Genomic DNA, 22,216 nt, shown 5'->3' with positions numbered 1-22,216 from the left:
TGTACGTAATAGCATGCTTATAATTGCATGGCTTGCTGTTGTTTAACTATTTTACTTTTCAAAATATATATTTTTTTCTCTTAATGAGAATTCAAATGAAAATTGCGTGTTGTGATATATACAATTTTTTTTTTTTTTTTACTTGCGCTTTTAAAATACCTTGCCATAATAGGGCAAACACTTTTTTATATTCTAACGCTAATCAACCATAACTAGTATTGTTGTGTTACAGCTATAAGGGTGTGTAGGTAGATCTATTCACTCACAAGACAGCACACGTTAGTAATTTTTTTTTTTAAATAATGTTAACAAATATAGTCTGATTTATTTATCTATTTTTTTCTATCTTTCTCTTAGCCTACTCACCCACGCTTATATTGTACTCATGAGCGTCACTCACACATAGACGCCGACATTCTTTTAACGTGGAGGGGCGCGCCTTCATGATTGAATGTCTCTATACAGGCACAAGGATCATAACATTTTAGTTTCCAAGATTGATGACGCATTCACGATATATGGGATGGTTGGTTTACCATCGAGTGGTGCATTTGTCGGTTTGCCTATACATACTTCTGTACGTAATGTAAACATTATAAAATTAAAAAATAATTGACCAATTTCACATATAACATGTATATTTTCATGGATGTTTTATAATATCTACAGATTTTTCTTATGGACGTCAGAATTTAAAAAGAACAAACATTTATCACTTTAATCTTGCCTTATTTAGAGAAACAATTATCAAATATTCTTATTTTTAATTAATATTTTTAAACCTAATCACATTTAACACATATTTTAAATATGCCATCAATATTTACAACTGTACGTAAATATTTACAATCGTTGCTGACATGGCCCAGCAGTTGGAACACGGAAATCTTAGCCAATGATTGTTATTACAAATATTTACCATGTTTTTTATTTTTATTTGGTGGAGCGCGATATTACGACATTCGACTACGAATGTCTTGTTGAAAAATCCCATGTTTGTTAGTTCAAACCCAAATAAGCACCTCTGAATTAACATGTTCTTTAATTTCAAAATATAAATCATTTTGTGCTCATCGCTAAAGAAAAACATAGTGAGAAAACTATGTCGTGAATGAAAATGAATGAATGAATGTATAAGCCTTATGTGTGTCCACAGACCCCCTTTAGCCCAGCAGTGGGACATTTACAGGCTTTTACTGTTTTGTATTTACAATCACTTCACAGCATAATCAAATGTCTCTTGCAAAACGGGTAATCTTCAAAATCCTAGAGTTCAGTATCCATTTATATACTTCTCTAAATTTTCAAATTCTATATCCTCCGTAACATCCCGTCTTGCATCGTCGCTATGTCAAATCAAAACCAACTTCTCCCGGGAGACTCTAGCTAGTCAATCGTTGTGAATCTTCATTGGATCAGTAAACTGTGCAGTTAGGATATAAAAAAGCGCCGGAGCTGGTACGAGGGTCAAGTACCATAGTTCCTTGAAACCAGTTAGAGATATGATACCATATGCATGGACTAGCCAATGTCCTAAAAGTATAATTAAATTCCTGCCATTTGTGACAGACGATGTTAACAGTTCTGGTGCAGACTGATCCATTTTGATTGAGAAATGTGATGCTGATGTCATCATAGATATAATAATTATTATGTATGGGAAAGCACAATCTGAAATTAAATTAAACTTATTATTAATTTTTATCTTGGCTACAATATAAGATGTTAAATATTAACTTAAAAATATATATATATACTTTTTAAAGAGGAGAAGCTTTAACAGAATTAAAAAAATGAATAGCCTTTAACCAACTGTATTTCCGGACTACTCTGTGTCCATACACATTGTCGGTCATAGTCTCATATCAAAATATTCAGTAGTTTACATGTGATTGAAAAAAAAAGAAAAAGAAAATCATTATATAGATGCAGATTTTTATAGATAAGTATTTAGAGATATATGTTCTTAGTTTTACTTACATATTAGTCCTGCTGCAACAGTGTGTGTTAATACAAGTATGGGATAAAAATACAAGGCACAATATATAGCCTTCTTGCCGGGTATTGCTTTATGCCAGACTAGTAAAAATGGTCGTAATGTAACCGTCATTAACAGACTAAATGCATATATTAGTAATATTATTGTGTATCTGAAAAGAAAAACCTTTTATTTTTTATATACTATTGATAATCTACATGAGAAATTAATAAGTAAGGAAAAAATAATTAATTTTATATATCCCTATTTCTCCCATATCCCATTGTTCGTTGATAAGGTTAAGACCAAAACAACAAAAACTATTTGGAATATTAAATGATGTTTATTCATCCAATACAAGATTTCAATCGAGGCTTTTATTTATGCCAAGAGGGCACAGATTATTTTGACAATTTCACAATTTTTATCATGCAAATGTATGATATTTAAATATATCAAATGTCAAATGATGGGTGGTACGTCATACTATTTTCAGTGAAACCAGATAGACTAATAATAATATTATGTACACATGTAATTAGTTCAGTAATAATACTTTACTTGATATATATACATCAGTCTTATTATGTATAATAATATATATACATTAATTTGTTGGAAATTAAAACATTCTAATACAATTTTATTAATAATTTTTACTACTGTTACCTGCTAGTAATAAATACAAAACTCAGGAGCATTGTACAAAATTTAAGTTATTGGCTTTGGAGACTAATATACCCTTATAAAACTTATGTAATTAATTCTAAACTTACAATGGATACACAGCTTCCTGTGTACAGTGCAGAGTTTCCTTGTAATCAGGTTGTGGGTTATGAAGTAATGTGTACCAATCAGATAGAGCTTTAGGTGAGCAAACATGTAAATCTACAGAGCCTGTCGGTGGCAAGGCTAATAATGCGGCAAGTGTCCCTGATGCGACTTCAATGAAAGCACAAACATGTTGTGCAATTATTGTAGATTTACTGAAATGTTTTATTAATTTAAGTTTAAATAAGTTTTTAGAAATTCAATACAAACTCATTCTATAATTTTATTTTTAACACACATTTATTATTCGATTAAATTAATTTAAAAAGGATTAATATTTATTGTTTTCTTACCGATTTCCAACAGCAACCATATCAATGAAAAACCAGTGTAAAACCAAAGGTAGAAGAACCATAAAACCGAGGTATTGCCAATCGTAAAGAGTGGGTTCATCTGAACATTCTACACAGTAGCTAGTAGCGTTAGTACGGAAACCTCTGGGACAGGCACCGCATTCGCTCCATGAGCCATCCTCTAGTTCTGATCGACCACAATATAAGCCCGGACAAGTTTTGACAATTGACATTTTTGTAGAGTTTGTATTTATAAATAAAATTAATTAATTATATCTAATTTATAAACATTTATTTTATTTCATGTTTTGTAATCACTAAACAAAAGTATTTTCACTGTTTTCAGAAATTTGTATTGAAAAATTGAAGTTAAACGTCAAAACGTAATTTAAACGTCAAAGAGATTTTATATTTTTCTTGATGAATGCTCTGTGATGTTGTTCATCACATTTAAAACTAAATGATATGGTGTAAAAGAGGTTTTTAGGGTAATTAACGCACGAAGGGTTGCACCCAAAAAATGTTTGCAATACTATTGTAATTATTAGAATACCCATATGGTTCCTTAGTTGATCAGCTTATTATCATCTTTATTTTAAATAATTTACAACCATTTTTTTATTATGAGTAATTTATTATTCTTTACATATAATATGTTTAAAAGTAACATTTTAATTATTCTGTTATTAAAAAAAACTTTCTTTACTTACATTTTTTTATAATTAAGTTTTTTATAATTTTAGTATTAAATAAAGTAACAATTTCACTCGCCTTAGACTACATTGAAAATTACATATAGCCTATTCCAATGGAAATAGGAAAAAAGATAAACAAACCTTTGATTTACGTATTTCATGCGATTTGCAATGAACTCAGCTATATTGTGCACTATTAAAAGTTTATGATTAATATATCTTAATTTATAATACAACACAACTGAACTTAACCACTTATTTCCACTTTAAATTTACTTCCAAAATTCCGATAACAGTTTTGTCGACGTTCCAAACGCCAAATTCATAGTGAATATCATAGATTAATCAAGCTCTCGACCAATGATATCGCGTCAATTTGCTGTCAAATGTTCTTTATTTGGCTTTTTTCCTGTTATGGTTTGAATAAAGTAATTGCTAATTAAATGTATGTAATATATTGATATTTTAGTGGAATTTTAGATTTACTCTCAAAAAACCAATTTTAATATTTTTTTTTGTAATGTCATTTCGAATATCAATCACGATGCCATAGGTTTTTTTGATTATTTATTTTACTTTTTCATTTATTTTATGAGAAAGACCAAAATATTTAATAAATGTCACCGTAAGATTACAAAAATCGTTATTCACAATCTGACGAGAGAGATTGTAATCTGTCGAAATATTGTGAAATATGATTGCAATTTAACGCATTATTTTTCGCTATATTGTAATCTGTCGAAGTCAAACTGTTAGATTACAATCTGTCCCCTGATTGGCCGGTCTTATTGTAAGAGCGACCAATCATACGTCACCGTTATTATTCGATAGCTTACAATCTATCGAAGTAAATTTCATTTAAATTATAAAAACTCTAACCTAACCTAATCGAAATATTATGAACTATCGAAATTATTTATATTTTATTGCAAATTGAATAAACGTTCACAATCTATTACAATTGCGCGAAATAGATTATAATCTAACGGTATTTGCAATTTTACGGTGATTCTCTACCTAGTGTCGGTATCAGTGATTGATGACCGAGATTAGTTTTATGAATTGGTAAACTGTGATATATAACTTTAAGTAATAATAATTATTAGCAACCAATTATTGGTTCTGTGGTTGTGAGTTATCCTTTTATTTATGTAAAATACCATGTCAAGTAGTTTCACATATCTGAGAGTAAGTTGAATTTAAATTTTCTTAGCTGAGAAAATAATGGTTATATGAATTAGGCCCGTCTAAACTCAGGGTGCAGGGGGTACAAAAACCCCGAATTCCTCAATTTGAGAGAGACCATCGGTGAGTCACCCGGGAACGATCCATAATTATTAATTGTTTCAACATTATCAGAATTTTACCCAATGTAATAAGTATTTACAGAGTGTTATTCAATATAATAATAATAAGTATTGGATAAATAAAATCTTTATGGATTTTTGATAATTTAGCTATTTTATATGATGCAGAGTTTATCTAGCTTATATTCAATACTTTCTTCGTCTTAGTATTCGTTTCTTAATGATATAGTATATAGCTTAGAAAATAAAATGTCATATTAATTTTATTGATAAATTTATTTAAGTAAATTTTATAAACATTATTATTTTCAACTGTTACAAAGCTTTGAATTTACCGGATTCATCATACCTTTGAAGAGTGCGCTTACGTAAGCGTTTCAAAATATAGCGTAATATATAAAACGATGCTGTGAGCAACGTTACAGATATAATTAATACAATGCCAAACATATCCAGCATATAATATTTGAAAATACTAAGTCCTACGGCTGGAGATCTCAGATGTTTAGCGCCTCCATGGCGCAAAACGTATTCTGTATACCACACTGCATTTTCTGGGCCTGATATAATTGGATCAACAACCATATTATTCAATTTTGATATTGATTCCTTGTACCTGTATGAAGTAAAAGTGATTATCAGTCAAAGTCAAATAGAAGATGACCTTCTTATATAAAAACACTTACTTATCATTTGTAGCGACCGATTCAATAACTTCCTTTAAGTTTTCCTTTTCTAAATAATATGGATCTAAGATCTCCCCAGCTCCAAATCGAGTAATCTCTCCGATGAAAACTTTTCTAGACCTCACTATTGGAAGTCCAATTATTGGAACTTCATAGAATAGAGCTTCCTCTAGTGACCTCGCGCCACCATGTGTAATAAACGCTTTGACATTTGGATGAGCTAGAAAATTATATAGCATTAGACTATATACATCAAAATAACTTTATATTAAACTTTACTAAATAGTTACCTAGTACTTCCTGTTGAGGGAACCACGCGTTGGCAATTACGTTCTTAGGTATATCTACCATAGTAGTATTAGCAATCTTCCACAGTACTAAATATGGTAACTCCCTAAAAGCATCAGCTAAAGTCTGTAAAACATTTACTGATAGATGCTCTGGTTCCTGAATAGCTCCAAGACTAAAGTAAACAGCTCCTTTTGTTGCAGAGTCTAATATTTTTTTAAGTTCCTAAAAAATAGACTTGTAAATAAAAATATAATGTAAAACCTAGAAAAAAATTAAGAATAGACAAAAATGTACCTCTGGAAGTTGAAAACCAGGTTTGATGTGCATACGATCGACGTATGCTATTGCAGGCGAACTTGGTCTATTTCCAATTAACAAAGGATTAGCGGCTACAAGTAACAAATCGATATCGTATTCGATTTCCTGTAGGCTTTTTGTAAGAGTGAATATCTTTCGCGCGGCAATTTCGCAACGTGGAAGATAATTATTATAATATTCACTTCGCGTATTATAATACCGATTTATTTCCACAAGTTTCTGCCACCGACTTAAATTTCTATAGTTAAGACTATTCACATCAGGATATAATATCGGATGAATGGGTGATCCTTTAGATTCGTATTGATGTATCTTACCGCTCGAAGTTGTTATAGCAATATGAGGAGCTTGATACTTATCCGCTACTGCATACAAGACTGGCACATCGGCTTCCGTAATAACCAGATCGAACTTAACATTCGGATTTATTAACAATGCCGTCATAGGCTTGGATTTTAATTGCGCAACTGCTACTTTTATGGAACAGTCATTAATTTCTTTCATTCTTGAATAATAGTCATCAGTATCTATCATAAGTTTATTGTATTCTTCCCAAAATAGTGCAGATTCTTCCCCGACATTTAACTCGACGATCTTTTCTGACTCTGGAAACCCAAAGTGGCCCGGGTAAGGTGTCATTACTACGATCGAGTGACCTTTTTGTGCTAAAAGTGATATATATCCTCTGTAGACAACGTGGTCAGAAAATGATAGAGATGAGAACAGAGCTAGAATAGATGCACTTTCTACAGTTTGCCAACAATATAATAAAAGAAATACAATTGATATTTTATGCAACGCCATTTTTATCGCACACTGAATATATCCGTCCAGTACTGAAGTTACTTACTAAAAGAAACTACTTGTAAAATTAATTGTTCAGTACCTAAAATAAAGCAACTGTACAAATATTTAACGAAAAATAGGCAGTGCTACGTATGGGATTTGCTTTTACTGCAATAAAGACCTTATGCCTGAAGCGGTAAGAACAATGAATGTAGCCAGTTCAAAGCTTATTACAAGGTCAAAAAAAATATGTTCAGTGAAATTAAAAGTATTATGCAACATATTTGGTAATGCCATTTTATTGTATATTATAACTTTGATATTAAAATCTTTTTATAATAAGTATCATATCATAATATAAGTATCATTCTAAAATCGTAGTTTTTAGACATACTTCGTACTTAACTTATGTAGAATTAACACAAACATAGAATATTTGCATCATTATTATGATACATACTGAAGCTATATCTTATTAGATATAGCTTAAGGTTGTACATATATTGTTTGGTACATTTAAATTTTAATTGATCTATGTAGTTCAAATAATATATTTATGTGTATTGAACATAAAGTTCTAGGCCATCCACATAGAGATTATGCGCTTATTAACTTTGATTTCCATACGAATACGAATAATTTTTAGATATTGCTCAGTAATATTCTCTTTTTCTAGGAAAAAACATGATTCATAACCTATGTAGGTACAATGTTGTATAATATATATATTACAACTTAGTCATAGTGATTAAATTGCTATTATACATAATGACTGGTCATTAGGTATATATAATAGGAAAATGGACTAGACAATGTAATAAATTAATCACTTTATCTGGAAATTATTTATAATAACCGCTTAAAGTTAGCCAAAGTAATAAATTCGGTCTAATTTAGTTTATAAATTAAAGTTAAATAACTTTATAACAATTTTAATTAACGTATAATTATTATCTATGACAATGTTATTTTACATTTCAAAAGCACTATAATATTGCTACACATATATTTAGGTATGCTTAAGGCAAATTGAAATATAATTTTATAATCTTTACCTATACCTACTTGTTTTATTAAATTATCCAAGTCTTCGAAGATATTATATAAAATTGCTGGTTAATGTGATTAGTTCTGTGGCAATTACCACTTTATCTAAATTGAGTAGACATTATAAATAATGGCTAGATAATATATATAATATCCGGATTTATTATTTTGGCTGTAATACTGTACATAAAATCATTTTTTTAAACTTGAACGTTTTTATTACTAACAGTATCTAAAACGGGATATTTACCATGTTTTTTATTTTTATTTGGTGGAGGTCGATATTTCGACATTATCTACGAAAGTCTCGTGAACAAGACATTCGTAGATAATGTCGAAATATCGAGCTCCACCAAATAAAAATAAAAAACATGGTAAATATCCCGTTTTAGATACTGTTAGTAATAAAAATAACCATGTTAATTTAAAATCTTATATTGAACGTTTTTGTTTTTGATATTGTTTTCTGTTACCCGTAGCAACGGATTTCCAAGCATCGCTGCGAAGTGTCACTAATATATCAGGCAAACGTTTTGTATAATATTTACAAATACAATGCGTTATAATAATTGAAGATGAATAGTGACGTAACAAATTACTCAGTTATCGGGCGAATAGGTGAAGGCGCACATGGTCTCGTGTTCAAAGCGCGTCACCTACCCTCGGGCCGTGTCGTCGCTTTAAAGAAAATTCTCATAAAGAACATAGACGATGGAATACCCATTAATGTATTACGAGAAATCAAAGCTCTACAGCTACTGCGTTGCAAATATGTTAGTCGATTTTATTTACTGTACTTTATTAAAGTTTATTACAAGCATATTTGAACCTTAAATTGTCATTTTACAAGATTTAATTTAATACTAAGCTACCAAATCGAAATGTAGGTAAACTCTGCGAGGAAGTGCCGACACAAAACTCAGTTACTCTTTTTTTCGTATATATGTAATAATCATGTACAATTATATATATCGACAAATACTAACTCAGATTTCTATTATCATCTATATGTAATCTTATACATAGTCTGTCAATAATCCGAGGGGTCAGGATCTAAATGTATGACTTTCACAGAACTAGATGACCAGTGTTATATTGAGCTACTTAGACTGAAATTTCTTTCTTATATTTATTTATACTTACAACGAAATTTTATAATTGTTTATGCAGGTAATAAAGATGTATGATATGTTCCCTCGAGGTATGAGCCTCGTTTTAGTTTTGGAATATATGTGCTATGGACTGTGGGAGATGCTACATCACAACCAGGCAGAGTTGACCTTGCCACGAGTGAAAACTTACGCCCAAATGTTGTTGAAAGGAACGCGTTATATGCACGCTCATTATATTATGCATCGGGTAATATTTGATATATATTTTTTTAATTCGCTAATTATTTCATTCCTTATTAGGAAATGCCACAAGCCTTATAATTCATTAGCAAACTTTAACCTACACAAAATAGCAAGCTATTTAAACGCTTTGCAAAAATGATATCTATTGTTTTCGGTGTGTAATTTATTACCTAGATTCCATTTCTATTACAAATCGTATTTCATATTTTAAGGATTTAAAACCGGCTAATCTTCTAATCAATCATGAAGGAATACTAAAAATTGCAGACTTAGGACTCGCCCGTTTATACTGGCCCGATGGCGGTCGACCTTACTCCCATCAAGTGGCCACACGGTATGAAAAAAAAAAAATCGATAACACCATATATTTTCGAAAACTTTTCTTTTGTATGTTATTAATATTTCAGATGGTACCGCGCTCCAGAACTACTATACGGCGCGAGATATTATAGCGAAAAAGTTGACTTATGGTCTGTGGGATGTATCATCGCTGAAATAATTACGAAACAACCACTTTTTGCAGTAGGTGCCTTCGAAATATACAAAAAAATAAATATAAAAATTATGTTTAGACATTAAGCCGTGAGATCGGAATAAACAAAAACAAAACCATTGTTGCATTTATAATTTTAAATTAGGATGATTTTCTAGATCTCTCTGAGTAAAGATTATTTCAGGGTGAATCCGATATTGAACAATTAGCAATAGTGTTGCAGCGCTTGGGCACACCGACCGAAGAAACGTGGCCGAATCACTCGGAACTCCCTGATTACCATAAAATAACTTTCCCTGAATCATTACCAATGTCATGGAATGACCTCTTACCGGGTGTAGACGCTGATGCTGTACATCTAATTAAATCGTTTATACTATATGATGCTCAAAAGAGGATTTCAGCCAAGGAGGTTTGAATGTTTAAATTTGAAAGTTATCAAAAAACAATGAAAAACCATATATTAAGGTAGCAATTTTTATTAAATAGGTACGAGCAAATTGGTCACCTAATGTTAAGTCCACCAGCAGCGCCCATAAGCATTAGCGCCGTAAGAAATATAAATCATTCCTTACATCGCCAATGCGCCGCCAACCTTCAGAACTAAGATGTTATGTCAATTGTGCCTTTAAATATAATGGCCCACTCACCCTCCAAACCGGAAAACAACACTGGGTACTGCTGTTTATCGGTAGTATATCTGATAAGTGTGTGGTACCCAACACAAAGCCCTACCACCGAGCTTATATACACTATACCTATGCTACTTGGTGGACATACGGGTGTAAGAGTTTCATCTGATACAAGCGGGTATCCTCACGACATTTTCCTTTACCGCCAAACACGCAATGACAGATGAACTTAACTAACGCATAAGTAAATTATTGTGCTTGCCCAGATTTGTTGTAGTCGTAGGTAAATCATGCCTGTTATAATATGTTAATATATTCCAATAGAAACTAAAATAACATATATCTTTTCAGGCCTTGAGACATCCTTGGTTTCAAAATTGGCCATTACCGGCATCCTTACATGACATGTTAAAGCCAAGTGTGATAAAACCGAAATAAAATCGTATAAAAAAAACACAGTTTGATTTGATTTTTTTATTCCCTTGAAATCACTTATGTTTTTATCTTTACCTACTTACATATATAATGAATTACACAACAGTTGTACTTCAAGTCTATATACATGTACAATAGGATCAACTTTGAATTTTATTTTAAGGAATAAAATTAAAATTTTTAAATGAGTTCCCGACGTGACATGTTCATGACATCAAAATAAAAAAAAAATTACATTAATAATCGTTAAAGGATATAATGTGAGAAAAATATATACTATACTAACCTAAAGGATTTATTTTAGTGCAATTATTGTAACTATGCCGCTCAAGTACTTCATAACACTCAAGTACTGCATTGATTCGCACACTCGATCGACTGAGTTTTCTTGCCTTTTTAATATAATGTGTCTCCAGGTTCCCTGATGTTTGACAAACTCGTTTTAGAAATTATTTAGATGAGAAACGTCACCGTTTAATAAAAAATCATTTGACAAACACTCAATTGTTTTAATTTTTAAAATGTACTTAACGTTAAAGTTTAATTTACAAAATGTTCAATTTTCTAACCTAATTCAACAATCTAATTTATTAAAACAATTGTTTGTCAAATTTTAATTTTAATGAAATGAAAATGTTTACACAACTAATACTTTATTAAATGACAATTAAGACCCAAATCACAGAATTGATTGAAAAAGCCTAACTTCAGAGAGGCAGTGTTATAATATTTGCACTTTAAATTGCTTCTAAAATCAATAAATATATCATGATACCTTAAAATGCAAATAATGTACTAAATATAAGAGATCATACCTAAAACCAACCATAAATTAAAGGAATACTACTGTTAAAATATTTACTCAGATTCATAACCGTTTTTTTATAATCGGATTTTGTTAACGTAACAAACAAAAATATATATTCAGGAATCTAGAAGCAATATCTAAATATATTCTATGTGAAGAGATACTGATTAAAAATGAAATGATCACTTTCTTTCACTAAAAATAAAACATGGAATTTATCTAAAACGATGACCCCTTAAGTTCCTACCAACGTTCCTACTAATGTGATAGTTACTATTTAGACTGTGCATAATGAAAGTTACATTTCAACTATAAGTCCATTCCAATGGCAGGACGAGTAAAGACAAATAAACAAGTTTTTCCTTGATTTGAAATAATTGGTCCAGATCTAATACAATCTATCGTATTCAATACGTATTCTTGAAAAAATGGCGTCTAGAAAGTCGGGGAAGTAGTTATCGTAATATTGAAAGCAAAATTAATGTGGATGCAAGTTGTGAACTACAATAGTGTTATATTCTAAGTAAAAATAAACCAATTAAATCCGATGGATTATGTAAGATTTTATTATAAACAATTTTTATTACTTTTATCAGCACTCTTGCCATTGGAATAGGCTGTACATAATTATATACAATTACAAAAAAATATATATAACATTTTGCTACTAAGTTTAAGTAACATCGGTAAATGTTTCGCCGCTTACATTAAATAAATAATATACTTAATGTATACCTTAAAAATACTTTATACCGTAGTTACTTACATACAATTCTAACATATTTATATTTTAAGTTTAGTCTTATGAATAGTAATGTATGTAATTGTTTTACTAAATTTTACAAGGCAGCTTTTTGTTGTATTTTTCCATTATAAACTGCCTCGATCTTATAAAATGTATGCATACATGGAGCTATTTATGAGGCTCTCAGAATTCAATCATTTGTGTCATAGTAACCATAGACATATACGTCACAATTATCATGCATCATTCAAACTTTTATCATAACTCTATTAACAATATTTCAAGTTATAAATATTGTTTTATAAGTTTGTTATATTACATGCCTTCTTAAATTTTAAGGATGTGCGAAAGTTATATATGTTTCTTTTTAACATCATGCTTCTATACCTTGAAACAAATCTTCCATCTCACTTAAACATTTAGAACATATTGTAAACAATGAACAGTTAAAATGCCATTGTGCTATCTAAGACTTTTAATAATGTAATAATATTCAAAGAAAAAACCTTTCTTTAAAATATTACCGAAAGTTACAACTAGACCCCGTTTGTTAAATATTTACATCAACATTTATTTACATTACTCTATAAGAGCAGGCAAAATTACCTCCATTAAGAGGTAACGTTATATGAAAACACTAATATTTGATATTTATTCTAGAATGATCACTAAGAAATCTATTTGCACATATAAAGTACAAATATTTTAGTGGTTGATAGATCAATGAATAGCTTTGAATATCCCTGGCGTCATACGAATGACGAAATACACTTTAAACACATAATATACCATACAATTTATCAATATTTGTAATTTTTACCTTATACATTTATGGAGCTTTAGTTTTTGACAATTTATGTATCATAATCATATATATATATATCCCAACTTACGTATATTTTAATATGAAAAATGGTAATTGCCATATTGGTAGTTATAACTCATTAATATATCCTTCCCTTGTCCTTCGATAGTAACAAAAAAGTTTACCCTTCCATATATATGACATTCATATACAAAAAGTAGGTATATATGTCTAATTGTCTTTGTAATGTAAACGCTGTCAAAGGCATAGAATTGCTTATTTAGACAATTTCAATTAATTTGCCTAAATTATAAGCAAAACAACCAAGTGAAATGATATATAATTGTATAATATTTTTAAATTTATAGTATTTTATTTAAAAAGTAAAAAAACTACAACTAACTAAAGTTTGCCATTAATTGTAATAAGTATTTATTATTTATACAAATTAAATTGAAATAAACTGTGGTTTCAAATTTCAATAATTGTCTTTTATAGCAATTGAAATTTATATTTATGACTTATTATGCATTATATTTTTTTAAGAAAATACCACCAAAGTGACTTAAATATTTACTAATGAGTTTTATTGCTTTTAATATTTTTTAAATTTATTAACCTTCTTATTTTTTTTAAAAAAGAGTCGTGCATCTAAGTTTCTATATAACCATTAAACTAAATTCTCACTAAATGAAAACCAATAGAATGATGAATAATTACTACATAACATTTATTTATATATTTATTTATCAACTCTTTTTAACTTCATAATATTTAAGCATAATAGCATTTAATCTTACTTATTTTTACACGAATTACAATGTCAATATTATATTTACCGAATTGTTTATCCAATATATTTTAGCTAAACATCCATACTGAAACCATACCATACACACCCCAGCCGGTAACACTTATTAGAACTCATGACTAATACAAGCGTTAACTTCTATCATATCTGAACTTAAACAATAAATAATTGATATATCTATAATTTTAAAATATTTATCACCCAGTTGAATGTTACTATAAAGAATATGTTTTATTTAATTTTCAGGTAATTATAACCCTTTCAAGCGAATAATATAAACATATGTGGGTTTTTCTATTTAGCTGACAAGAATATTCCCAAGTTACCTAGTGTACCCGCGGCTAGTGGCGCACCCAGCCGGCGGTGTGCAGGTAGTGTCGTACGGCGAGGTCCAGCTCGCAGTCGTGCGCCGGGGCACGGCGCAGCAGCACGCCCTTCATCGTCACGTACTGCGTCGGGGGCAGGTTTAATGCGGTGCAGAGCTGAAAGCGGATAAAACTTATAGATAAAAAAATTATTTAACTTTCTATTACAAATTTAATCGTAAGCTCGAATTGGAAATATTAAAATGAATTAGGGCTGTGCTTATTTGTAGTAGCTATGAGTAATTTGATTGAATGGGCTGGTTTAAACAGTTTTATGTTTTTAAGGGATATTTGCAGGCCGCTTTACTTTACTGTTATAAAATACCATTAGTCGCTCGCGGCTTCGCTCGCGTTTTAGGTGTTAGTCGTCAGGCATATAAAGTCTTGTCCGTCCTCAGAGTTCTAAATTGCTTGATACCAAATTTCATAAAATTTGATTCAGTTGTTTGGCCGTGAAAGAGGAACAGACAGAGTTACTTTTGCATTTATAATATTAGCATAGCTTACCTGTATCTCGTTAGTGGTCAGCAGATGAGTCGAGCATGCGGCGTTGCATGAGTTCTTTTTGGAGCATCCACATACGGTACTTCCGTCCCGTGTGCACTTTGGGCTTGTGGAACTTGAGCCGCTGTCTACGTCTCTGTGCGACAAAAACAACATATATTTGAGTAACATGGTCTCCTGGCCGATTGTGGTCACGGTATTTACTGTTACATGCGTTATTGTATAAAACTGGAAGCCTAAACTCAATTAACTATCCATTCCCTCACACTCATATTCAATTCGAAACAATTATTCGATCGAAGCATAGTGATATTTCAATTTGTCATATTTACCGTGTGAATGTTCAAATTTGTAACTCAGTAATATAGGAGTGGTTAAAAAGGAAAAATATATGACATAATATTAGTTATAATATTATTGTAATTAATTATTTGCATGTAATTAAATAATATTTTAATGACGTCGAAGAAGTAGAACTTCGCATGCGCATACATAAGTCACCCAACTTTTTTTTGGTAATCACAGACAATAAAGACATTTTCATTATATAGAAACATGTTGTATGTTTGTACCTTTTTCTTAGCTGCAGTGTGTTGTTCTGCGGTTGTTCTTTTGTCTGCTGTGTGTCCAGGCACCCACTGCTGCCCTGGCGGAAACAATCGTTATACGAGATCAAACCCACACCAAACAATACAAAAAAAAATACTCTGGACACCTCAAAGAAAGCCTTGAAAAATATCTATATCAAAGAAGCACTTCAGTCGTTTTTATTATGATTTAACTACGACTTTAAGCATTGTTTTTAGCTTCGTAATAACAATTTTATAATAATGAAATATTAGTTCTAACATGCTATTTATTTCAAGGTTCATGCATTTCGATGAACTAATAATGTACTAATAAGTTTTAAAAACCGCAGAAGCGTTAAGCATATGAATGATATGTATGACGAATGAGCCATGCATTGACAATGACTATGAAAAATATTCAAGTTTACACACAGGGTTAATACCCTGGCCCCCACTTTTTTCATGTGTTTATATGAAGAGAAAAATCATGAGACAATCTGAATGGGTTGAATTAAATTTAGATACATGTATCACAAGTCACTTTGGTGTGTGGTGGACCAAATTCCAAAAAAAACAGTCTCTTTGAGAGGTCTTAACCTAGCAGTGGGACAAAATGCTGTTAAAGTGAGACAAAACATTTGTTTTGAAAAATCTTAATGAAGAGTAAGCTGTACTTTGTTTAATAAAAAAAAAATTATATGAGTATAATAAGAACTAATTTTTCTTTGTTCAGTTTTCATTATTAACTTAAAAATGTTTATATATTACTTGTTCTTATTGTGTTAAGTCTAAGTTATTAAATCTATAAGGCATAACTTTATTAATCTTTTTTTTATTACTTTATGTTTTAACAGTTTGTCCTCATTTCAATTATTATCCATATAAACTAAATAAATTGATTAATTTTCCTATATATTGTTTACTTTTAACAACATCGACCAATACACAACAGCACATAAGTCTCAAAATGTTCTAACAGCATTTAGAACGATGAATAGTATATAAAATATTGCTTCAGCGGAATGAGCGATAATTGCGTGCGAGCGCACGTGGCGCGCACGGTGAGTGAGTGCGTGTGCAAGCAGCGAGTACCAGCGCCAGTCTCACGTCGTGGTGCGGGTGCTTGCGGTGCGCGGCGTGCTGCTCGTAGTGCGCGCACTCCTCGAGGCGCGTGACGCCGGCCAGGCGGTAGCGGTGCAGCTCGGCCAGGCGCACGCGCAGCTCGCGCTCGCGCCACAGGCCCAGCGCCACACCCGACTGCTCCAGCCGCCCGTAGAACTGCGCCGTCCAGCGCAGCCGCTCCATGAACTCTCTACGCACGGGGACTAACTTAGCGGGACTTACTATCGCTGACACATTTAATGGTTTCTTTAATTAAATATAAACAAAGCAGGAATGGTTGTCAACGGAGACCTTTTTAAATAATATTGAATTTTGATTAATTTTGTCTGTTCATACCGAGAGCCAAACTAACCACTTTACTATTTTACAGGAGTATTAAAAATGTACTTTTACTATTTTTCTACCCTTATTACTTTTCCTCTATTCTTTTTTCTTGGTATATATTATAAATATAGTACTTACTTTTTTTCTTTGGCGAGTTTCCCGAGGGTTTTCTGTTTATTCCTCTGATTATTGAAAAATACTGAAACTAATTGATAATCTCGGACTAGTCTTTTTCTCCTTGTTCTTTCACGCAACCTTCGTGTGTATATGTCTACTTGAGATAACTTCAGTGCTGAAAAAATACAAATTAATTTATTAAAATATACAGAAAGAGTAATTATACATTTTATTACATTAAAATAAATTACACACAATATAAAATTAATTTGAGTAACATTATCGTCGATAATTCGAGCCGCTCTACGTTGGATACGGTCAAATGGAAGGAGCTGGTACTGGGGAGCACCCGCCCAGAGGTGAGAGCAGTATTCCATGTGAGGCCAAATTTGCGCCTTGTATAGTCTTAGACGATGGGCCGACGTGAAATACTGTCTTGCATTGCTGAGCACACCGAGCTTTTTTGATGCCAATTTGGTTTTGCCATCCAATTGACCGCAGAACTGAACGAGGCTCGAAATATCGACGCCAAGTATTCCGATACTAGCTGTGGCGGCTAACGGAATGTTCTTGAATCGTGGAGATACGACAAATGGTGTTTTTAGCAGTTAGCGCGCAAACTTGCGTCTTTTTGGGGTTGAAATGGACTATGTTTAGCCGACCCCGGTTCGAGACTTTGTTTAACGAAGACTCGATTTCAGACAGAAGTTTGTTCCGGTTTTCTTCGACGTTTTCCCGAGAAATATTAGCACGGCCGGTGTATGAGATGTCTACGGTGCTGTCGTCTGCATAGCAGTGAATGTTACTGATTTGCAACAAGTCATTGATATGCGGAAGAAACAGAGTGGGTGATAGAACGCATACTTGTGGAACACCAGCATTAACGAATTTTAAGTCGGAGCATGTACCGTCGACAACGACCTTGATGCTCCGATCTGCCAAAAAACTGGTAATCCAATTGCATAATTTCCCGGGAAGCCCATAGGAAGGAAGCTTCGAAAGAAGCGCTTTGTGCCACACGCGATCGAAGGCCTTCGCTATGTCCAGACTGGCTGCTAATGCCTCCCCCTTGCTCTCAACTGCTTCCGCCTATCTATGAGTAAGGTAAACTAGAAGATCACCGGCTGAGCGACCCCGACGGAAACCGTACTGGCGGTCGCTAATTAGCTGGTACTCCTCTAGGTACCGCAGGAGCTGGCAGTTTATAATGGACTCCATTACCTTGGAGAAAAAGGAGGTGATGGCATAGGCCTATAATTGGACGGGTCTGAGCAGTTGCCCTTTTTAGGGATCGGATGCACCAAAGCAGTCTTCCAGGAGTTCGGGACGACGCCGAATGCATAGGATTGCCGGAAAAGACGCGTTAAGACCTGCGCCAACTCGGGAGCACAAGTCCGTAGCACGATTGGAGGGATGCCATCTGGTCCACTCGATTTATGAATATCCAAGGAAAGAAGTGCTTTACGAACTGCACTTTGCCAGAATTTAACCTCCGGCATCGTGGTATCACACCGCGGGATTGTTGGTGGTGACTTTCCTCGGTCATCCAGAGTCGAGTTCGCTGCGAAGAGGGAGCCTAAAAGATCAGTTTTCTCCTTCGCTGTATGGGCCAATGACTCACCGTCTCTGTGCAAAGATGGAAAAGAGGGCTGACAGAAATTTCCTAAGACAGCCTTAGCGAGAGACCAGAACGCACGTGCGTTCCTGAAGGGAGGCGCACCAGTCTCTCGCCAATTCTGCCAATGTACTCTGTCTTCGCCTTAACAATCACGTTTTTGAAGGATCTAGAGGCAGAGTTCCTTTCTGAATGCGCTGGTATTTACATCACGAGACGCCGATGCGTTAGCCCAATCTTGGTAGCGTTCCCATTTTCAAAGTGAGGCCGTTTTGCAGAAACGACCAAACCAGGGCTGGGACTTGCCACCGATGGGCACAGCAGAATATGAAATGAACAGTTCCATACCTTGAAGCACATCGGCAACATAGTCAGCAATAACGCTCGGATCATCCGGCGAGAAACAAACCTGCCCCCATGGGTAGGATGCAAAGAAGGACCGCAACCCATCCCAATCTGCTGACTTGTAGTGCCACACTCTGCGGCAGTCCACGAAACGAGGATAGGTTAGGTTAGTAGGAGTACCGCGCAACCGGCACTGTACTCCGGACGAGACAGTGGTCCGACAAGCCCAGAGGGGGATGGACGATAACCTGGTAGCCATCCGGATGGGAAGTCAGCAGAAGGTCTAACAGGGAAGGTATATGATCCTCCACGTCTGGTATTCGCGTTGGCGAGGTGACCAGTTGTGTCAAATCATATGCTAAAGCGAAGTCGAGAACAGATCTAGCCGCATGATCAGTAGTGCGTGATCCAAGCCATTCGGCATGGTGGCATTAAAATCGCCAAAAATTATGATCTCTGCGGATGGGATCTGCTGCAGCACGGAATCTGTAGCCATTTGGACGTGCTCAACCAGTCAGTCGGTTTCGGCATTACCGCTATGGGACCTATAAAGGCACGCGTAGAGTCGCAGTCTACACGCAGCCAGATAATCGATAAGTCCTGCCCTTCAAGGCTGCCGAGGCGTCGAGAGCAGATATCATCTCTGACGTAAACGCACACCCCAGCTCGTGGAACAAAGGAATGTTCTAATTTGTACCCGGGGTAAGAAAGAAAAGTCGTATTGGCAGGAGAGGATATTTGGGTCTCGGTAAGAAAGAGCAAGACCGGTTTCGCCGTCTCAAGGTGAAAGTGAACGGCGTTTAAGTTGGAGTCGAGTCCCCTTATGTTGCAAAAGTCCACAGTGCGGGTGGTAGGGGTTGCCTTATGATGCCTGCTCCACTTGCCCCGAACAGTGGCGAGCTCAAAATTGCCCCCCCCAGAATTAGGAGGGCAGCCTGGGCATCCCTGCTCAGGTGGTGTACGTCCTGAGCATGGATACCCAGAGAGGAATTCTCTGTCGCGGTCGCTGATGGTACCCTCCTGGGGTAATGAAACCAAATTCTGCACAACCATTATTACCAGTTTTGGGGGGGAGGGGGATCGGGCCTCCGGGACTCTCACATACCGGACGAAACGAGGTAGCATAGCTACCACTTTACGCCGATTTTAAGTGAAAGAGTGGTACTTCCCCAAGTGTGCCGGCCCATTCGGCTGTAACCCGAAGGTATGCAGTGTGGCACTACCACATAAAACATTGGACAAGGAAATGGTTAAATTTGCATCCCTTAGTTACAGCTGTTACTTAAACTCAAAATGGTATACAAACAGTATATCATTTCTGATTCTGATTCATACTATATAGTAAATAGTTACTGTACATATTTAACCATCATAGAAATTGCTTTTTTTTATTTTATGAATGATCTTAAAAATGTAGTAAATAATTTTTAGTCTTACCAACATCTAATTCATCATCCTCAGGGTTAAGGGATAATGTAGATATTAATTGCTCTGCATCATGGTCATGTTCCTGGAATGAACAATATATACACTCAGGAATTCAATTTATATTTTACAAATTTATTTATTTATATATTAAAGTAAAATTTATGATGGACAACAAAAAGTTGTAGCAAAACTTTTAGTCGTCATCTCTTCTTAACACAATTACTTGCATCAAAATAATTTTAAATGACTTTTCTGCGGCCAAAATAATTTTCAATTGAATTTTTTTTTTACCCTTTCAAAATCATCTCTGTTGCTAATGTAACCCAATTGAGCAGCTTCATCGGGGGTTACAGCTAGAGGTGGAAGTCTTGACACAGCATTTGGGCTAAGGGGTCCTTCATCTCTATCCGCACAGCTTAACGATGGTCTACTTGTGCTTTCTACATTACCCCAGGTTGCACGTCCTATGCTACCCTCTAAATATCTAGTTATGTATTCATCTTTGGCTTCTAAAATTATAAGTGAATATTAGCAAACAATTGGTACAAGGTATAACAATAAATGAATAGCGAAAAAGAGGAATAGAGTACCTTCTGGTGTTCTTGTTTCTATGTGCTTTGCTATATCTTCCCAGTTTCCAAAACCAAACTGTTCAATCGCATCTAAAAGTCTAACTTCTTCATTAGCCGACCAACTATTACGACCTAAGAATATCCCAAACGCCCCAGAGTCCTATAATGTAATAAAGAGTCGTAACTTTTGATGTTATGAAAGAATGTATGTAATGTATATTTAAAAGAGTAAAAAAATTACCATGAATTGATAGGAATGATCATTTTTGTGCGACCCAATTTCAGCACCTAGTGAAAAACACTGCAAGAAAAATTTGTAAATTTTTATTCAACATTTAAAATTTGCGCCAAAACTGTAAACAAAAATGTCACGGATGCTACTCTACCTGCAAACAAATATCAAAATCTTTACATTCGGCACATCTTACACGCACTCCGCTTATTTCTTCTTGGCAGTATGTACAATTATATTTAGCATATAAATCTGAAAACGACATTTTTTAAAACTACACCATACAACAATCATGCGTTGGCAAACTTGGCAGTTTTCTCAAACCTACTCGCCAGCCATCTTTTATTTTGCAGATAAATAATATATAGATTATATTAAAGTAACTGTAACTGTCATAGACAAAAAACCGAAACATTTAAATTAGTATTTATGCAAATATTAATGTGTTGCTTAAATTATAATAATTTCAAAGATTTTATAAAAATAATATTATTGTTTTAAGTATACGTATATTGTTTAAAAGCAGTCAGAGGTAATAAGATATATTGCCTAAGTTTATAGAATATATCATCTAAGGTATATTAAATCAATGATGTAAATAATTACTAAGTTTATAAGTCGTAACATGAATTAAATCAAAGAATATTGGTAGAAAAATTACAATTCTTACTTTCGATCTTTGTTTTCTACTAATAACTTACAAACTG

At 33.5% G+C, this 22,216-nt stretch overlaps 4 protein-coding genes across 7 annotated transcripts; 1 reads left to right on the top strand and 3 right to left on the bottom strand.

The window, feature by feature from the left end:
* Positions 1-979: 979 nt before the first annotated feature.
* LOC113399329 (JNK1/MAPK8-associated membrane protein) lies at positions 980-3,441 on the bottom strand. Its single transcript, XM_026638431.2, has 4 exons — positions 3,103-3,441; positions 2,755-2,964; positions 1,981-2,150; positions 980-1,671 (listed from the first exon to the last, which is right to left on the bottom strand). The coding sequence occupies exons 1-4, from the start codon at positions 3,333-3,335 to the stop codon at positions 1,391-1,393; spliced, it is 894 nt and encodes a 297-aa protein (XP_026494216.1). The 5' UTR covers positions 3,336-3,441; the 3' UTR covers positions 980-1,390.
* A 1,920-nt stretch (positions 3,442-5,361) lies between these two features.
* Positions 5,362-7,246, bottom strand: LOC113399327 (UDP-glycosyltransferase UGT5-like). The gene is made up of 4 exons (XM_026638428.2): positions 6,376-7,246; positions 6,081-6,303; positions 5,791-6,010; positions 5,362-5,720 (listed from the first exon to the last, which is right to left on the bottom strand). The coding sequence occupies exons 1-4, from the start codon at positions 7,201-7,203 to the stop codon at positions 5,420-5,422; spliced, it is 1,572 nt and encodes a 523-aa protein (XP_026494213.2). The 5' UTR covers positions 7,204-7,246; the 3' UTR covers positions 5,362-5,419.
* Positions 7,247-8,746: 1,500 nt separating this feature from the next.
* On the top strand, positions 8,747-11,166 carry LOC113399328 (cyclin-dependent kinase 20). Its single transcript, XM_026638430.2, has 6 exons — positions 8,747-9,005; positions 9,403-9,591; positions 9,800-9,921; positions 9,995-10,109; positions 10,265-10,492; positions 11,064-11,166. The coding sequence occupies exons 1-6, from the start codon at positions 8,808-8,810 to the stop codon at positions 11,148-11,150; spliced, it is 939 nt and encodes a 312-aa protein (XP_026494215.1). The 5' UTR covers positions 8,747-8,807; the 3' UTR covers positions 11,151-11,166.
* Positions 11,167-14,075: 2,909 nt separating this feature from the next.
* Positions 14,076-21,848, bottom strand: LOC113399367 (transcriptional adapter 2B). Of its 4 annotated transcripts, none has more exons than XM_026638483.2 (10): positions 21,664-21,848; positions 21,519-21,578; positions 21,296-21,437; positions 20,997-21,214; positions 20,715-20,787; positions 17,339-17,492; positions 16,847-17,066; positions 15,758-15,831; positions 15,189-15,321; positions 14,076-14,798 (listed from the first exon to the last, which is right to left on the bottom strand). In XM_026638483.2, the coding sequence occupies exons 1-10, from the start codon at positions 21,772-21,774 to the stop codon at positions 14,658-14,660; spliced, it is 1,326 nt and encodes a 441-aa protein (XP_026494268.2). In that variant the 5' UTR covers positions 21,775-21,848; the 3' UTR covers positions 14,076-14,657. The 4 variants fall into 4 exon arrangements, with proteins under 4 accessions (XP_026494268.2, XP_026494270.2, XP_026494271.2 ...); XM_026638485.2 differs by having other exon boundaries at positions 15,758-15,826; XM_026638486.2 differs by having other exon boundaries at positions 15,758-15,826; positions 16,862-17,066.
* Between the last annotated feature and the right edge of the window lie 368 nt (positions 21,849-22,216).

The sequence above is a fragment of the Vanessa tameamea genome, chromosome 19 (assembly GCF_037043105.1).
Source record: "Vanessa tameamea isolate UH-Manoa-2023 chromosome 19, ilVanTame1 primary haplotype, whole genome shotgun sequence".
NCBI lineage: Eukaryota > Metazoa > Arthropoda > Insecta > Lepidoptera > Nymphalidae > Vanessa > Vanessa tameamea.
The sequence above is the reverse complement of the archived record's forward strand: the minus strand, read 5'-3'. Positions and strand labels throughout refer to the sequence as shown.

What these genes read in the sequence shown, in the direction of transcription:
- LOC113399329 (XM_026638431.2), bottom strand. Translation starts at nt 3,335, where the DNA reads ATGTCAATTGTCAAAACTTGTCCGGGCTTATATTGTGGTCGATCAGAA. An exon ending in ATGGTTGCTGTTGGAAATCG is followed by an intron (nt 2,965 to 3,102) that starts GTAAGAAAACAA and finishes AAAACATTTCAG; the next exon opens with TAAATCTACAATAATTGCAC. An exon ending in TGTTGCAGCAGGACTAATAT is followed by an intron (nt 1,672 to 1,980) that starts GTAAGTAAAACT and finishes ATTTAATTTCAG; the next exon opens with ATTGTGCTTTCCCATACATA.
- LOC113399327 (XM_026638428.2), bottom strand. Translation starts at nt 7,203, where the DNA reads ATGGCGTTGCATAAAATATCAATTGTATTTCTTTTATTATATTGTTGG. An exon ending in CTGGTTTTCAACTTCCAGAG is followed by an intron (nt 6,304 to 6,375) that starts GTACATTTTTGT and finishes TCTATTTTTTAG; the next exon opens with GAACTTAAAAAAATATTAGA. An exon ending in TCGGTCGCTACAAATGATAA is followed by an intron (nt 5,721 to 5,790) that starts GTAAGTGTTTTT and finishes TACTTCATACAG; the next exon opens with GTACAAGGAATCAATATCAA.
- LOC113399367 (XM_026638483.2), bottom strand. Translation starts at nt 21,774, where the DNA reads ATGTCGTTTTCAGATTTATATGCTAAATATAATTGTACATACTGCCAA. An exon ending in ATTTTGATATTTGTTTGCAG is followed by an intron (nt 21,579 to 21,663) that starts GTAGAGTAGCAT and finishes TTTTTCTTGCAG; the next exon opens with TGTTTTTCACTAGGTGCTGA. An exon ending in GGATGATGAATTAGATGTTG is followed by an intron (nt 17,493 to 20,714) that starts GTAAGACTAAAA and finishes GTATTTTTTCAG; the next exon opens with CACTGAAGTTATCTCAAGTA.
- LOC113399328 (XM_026638430.2), top strand. Translation starts at nt 8,808, where the DNA reads ATGAATAGTGACGTAACAAATTACTCAGTTATCGGGCGAATAGGTGAA. An exon ending in CTCATTATATTATGCATCGG is followed by an intron (nt 9,592 to 9,799) that starts GTAATATTTGAT and finishes TCATATTTTAAG; the next exon opens with GATTTAAAACCGGCTAATCT. An exon ending in CGAAACAACCACTTTTTGCA is followed by an intron (nt 10,110 to 10,264) that starts GTAGGTGCCTTC and finishes AGATTATTTCAG; the next exon opens with GGTGAATCCGATATTGAACA.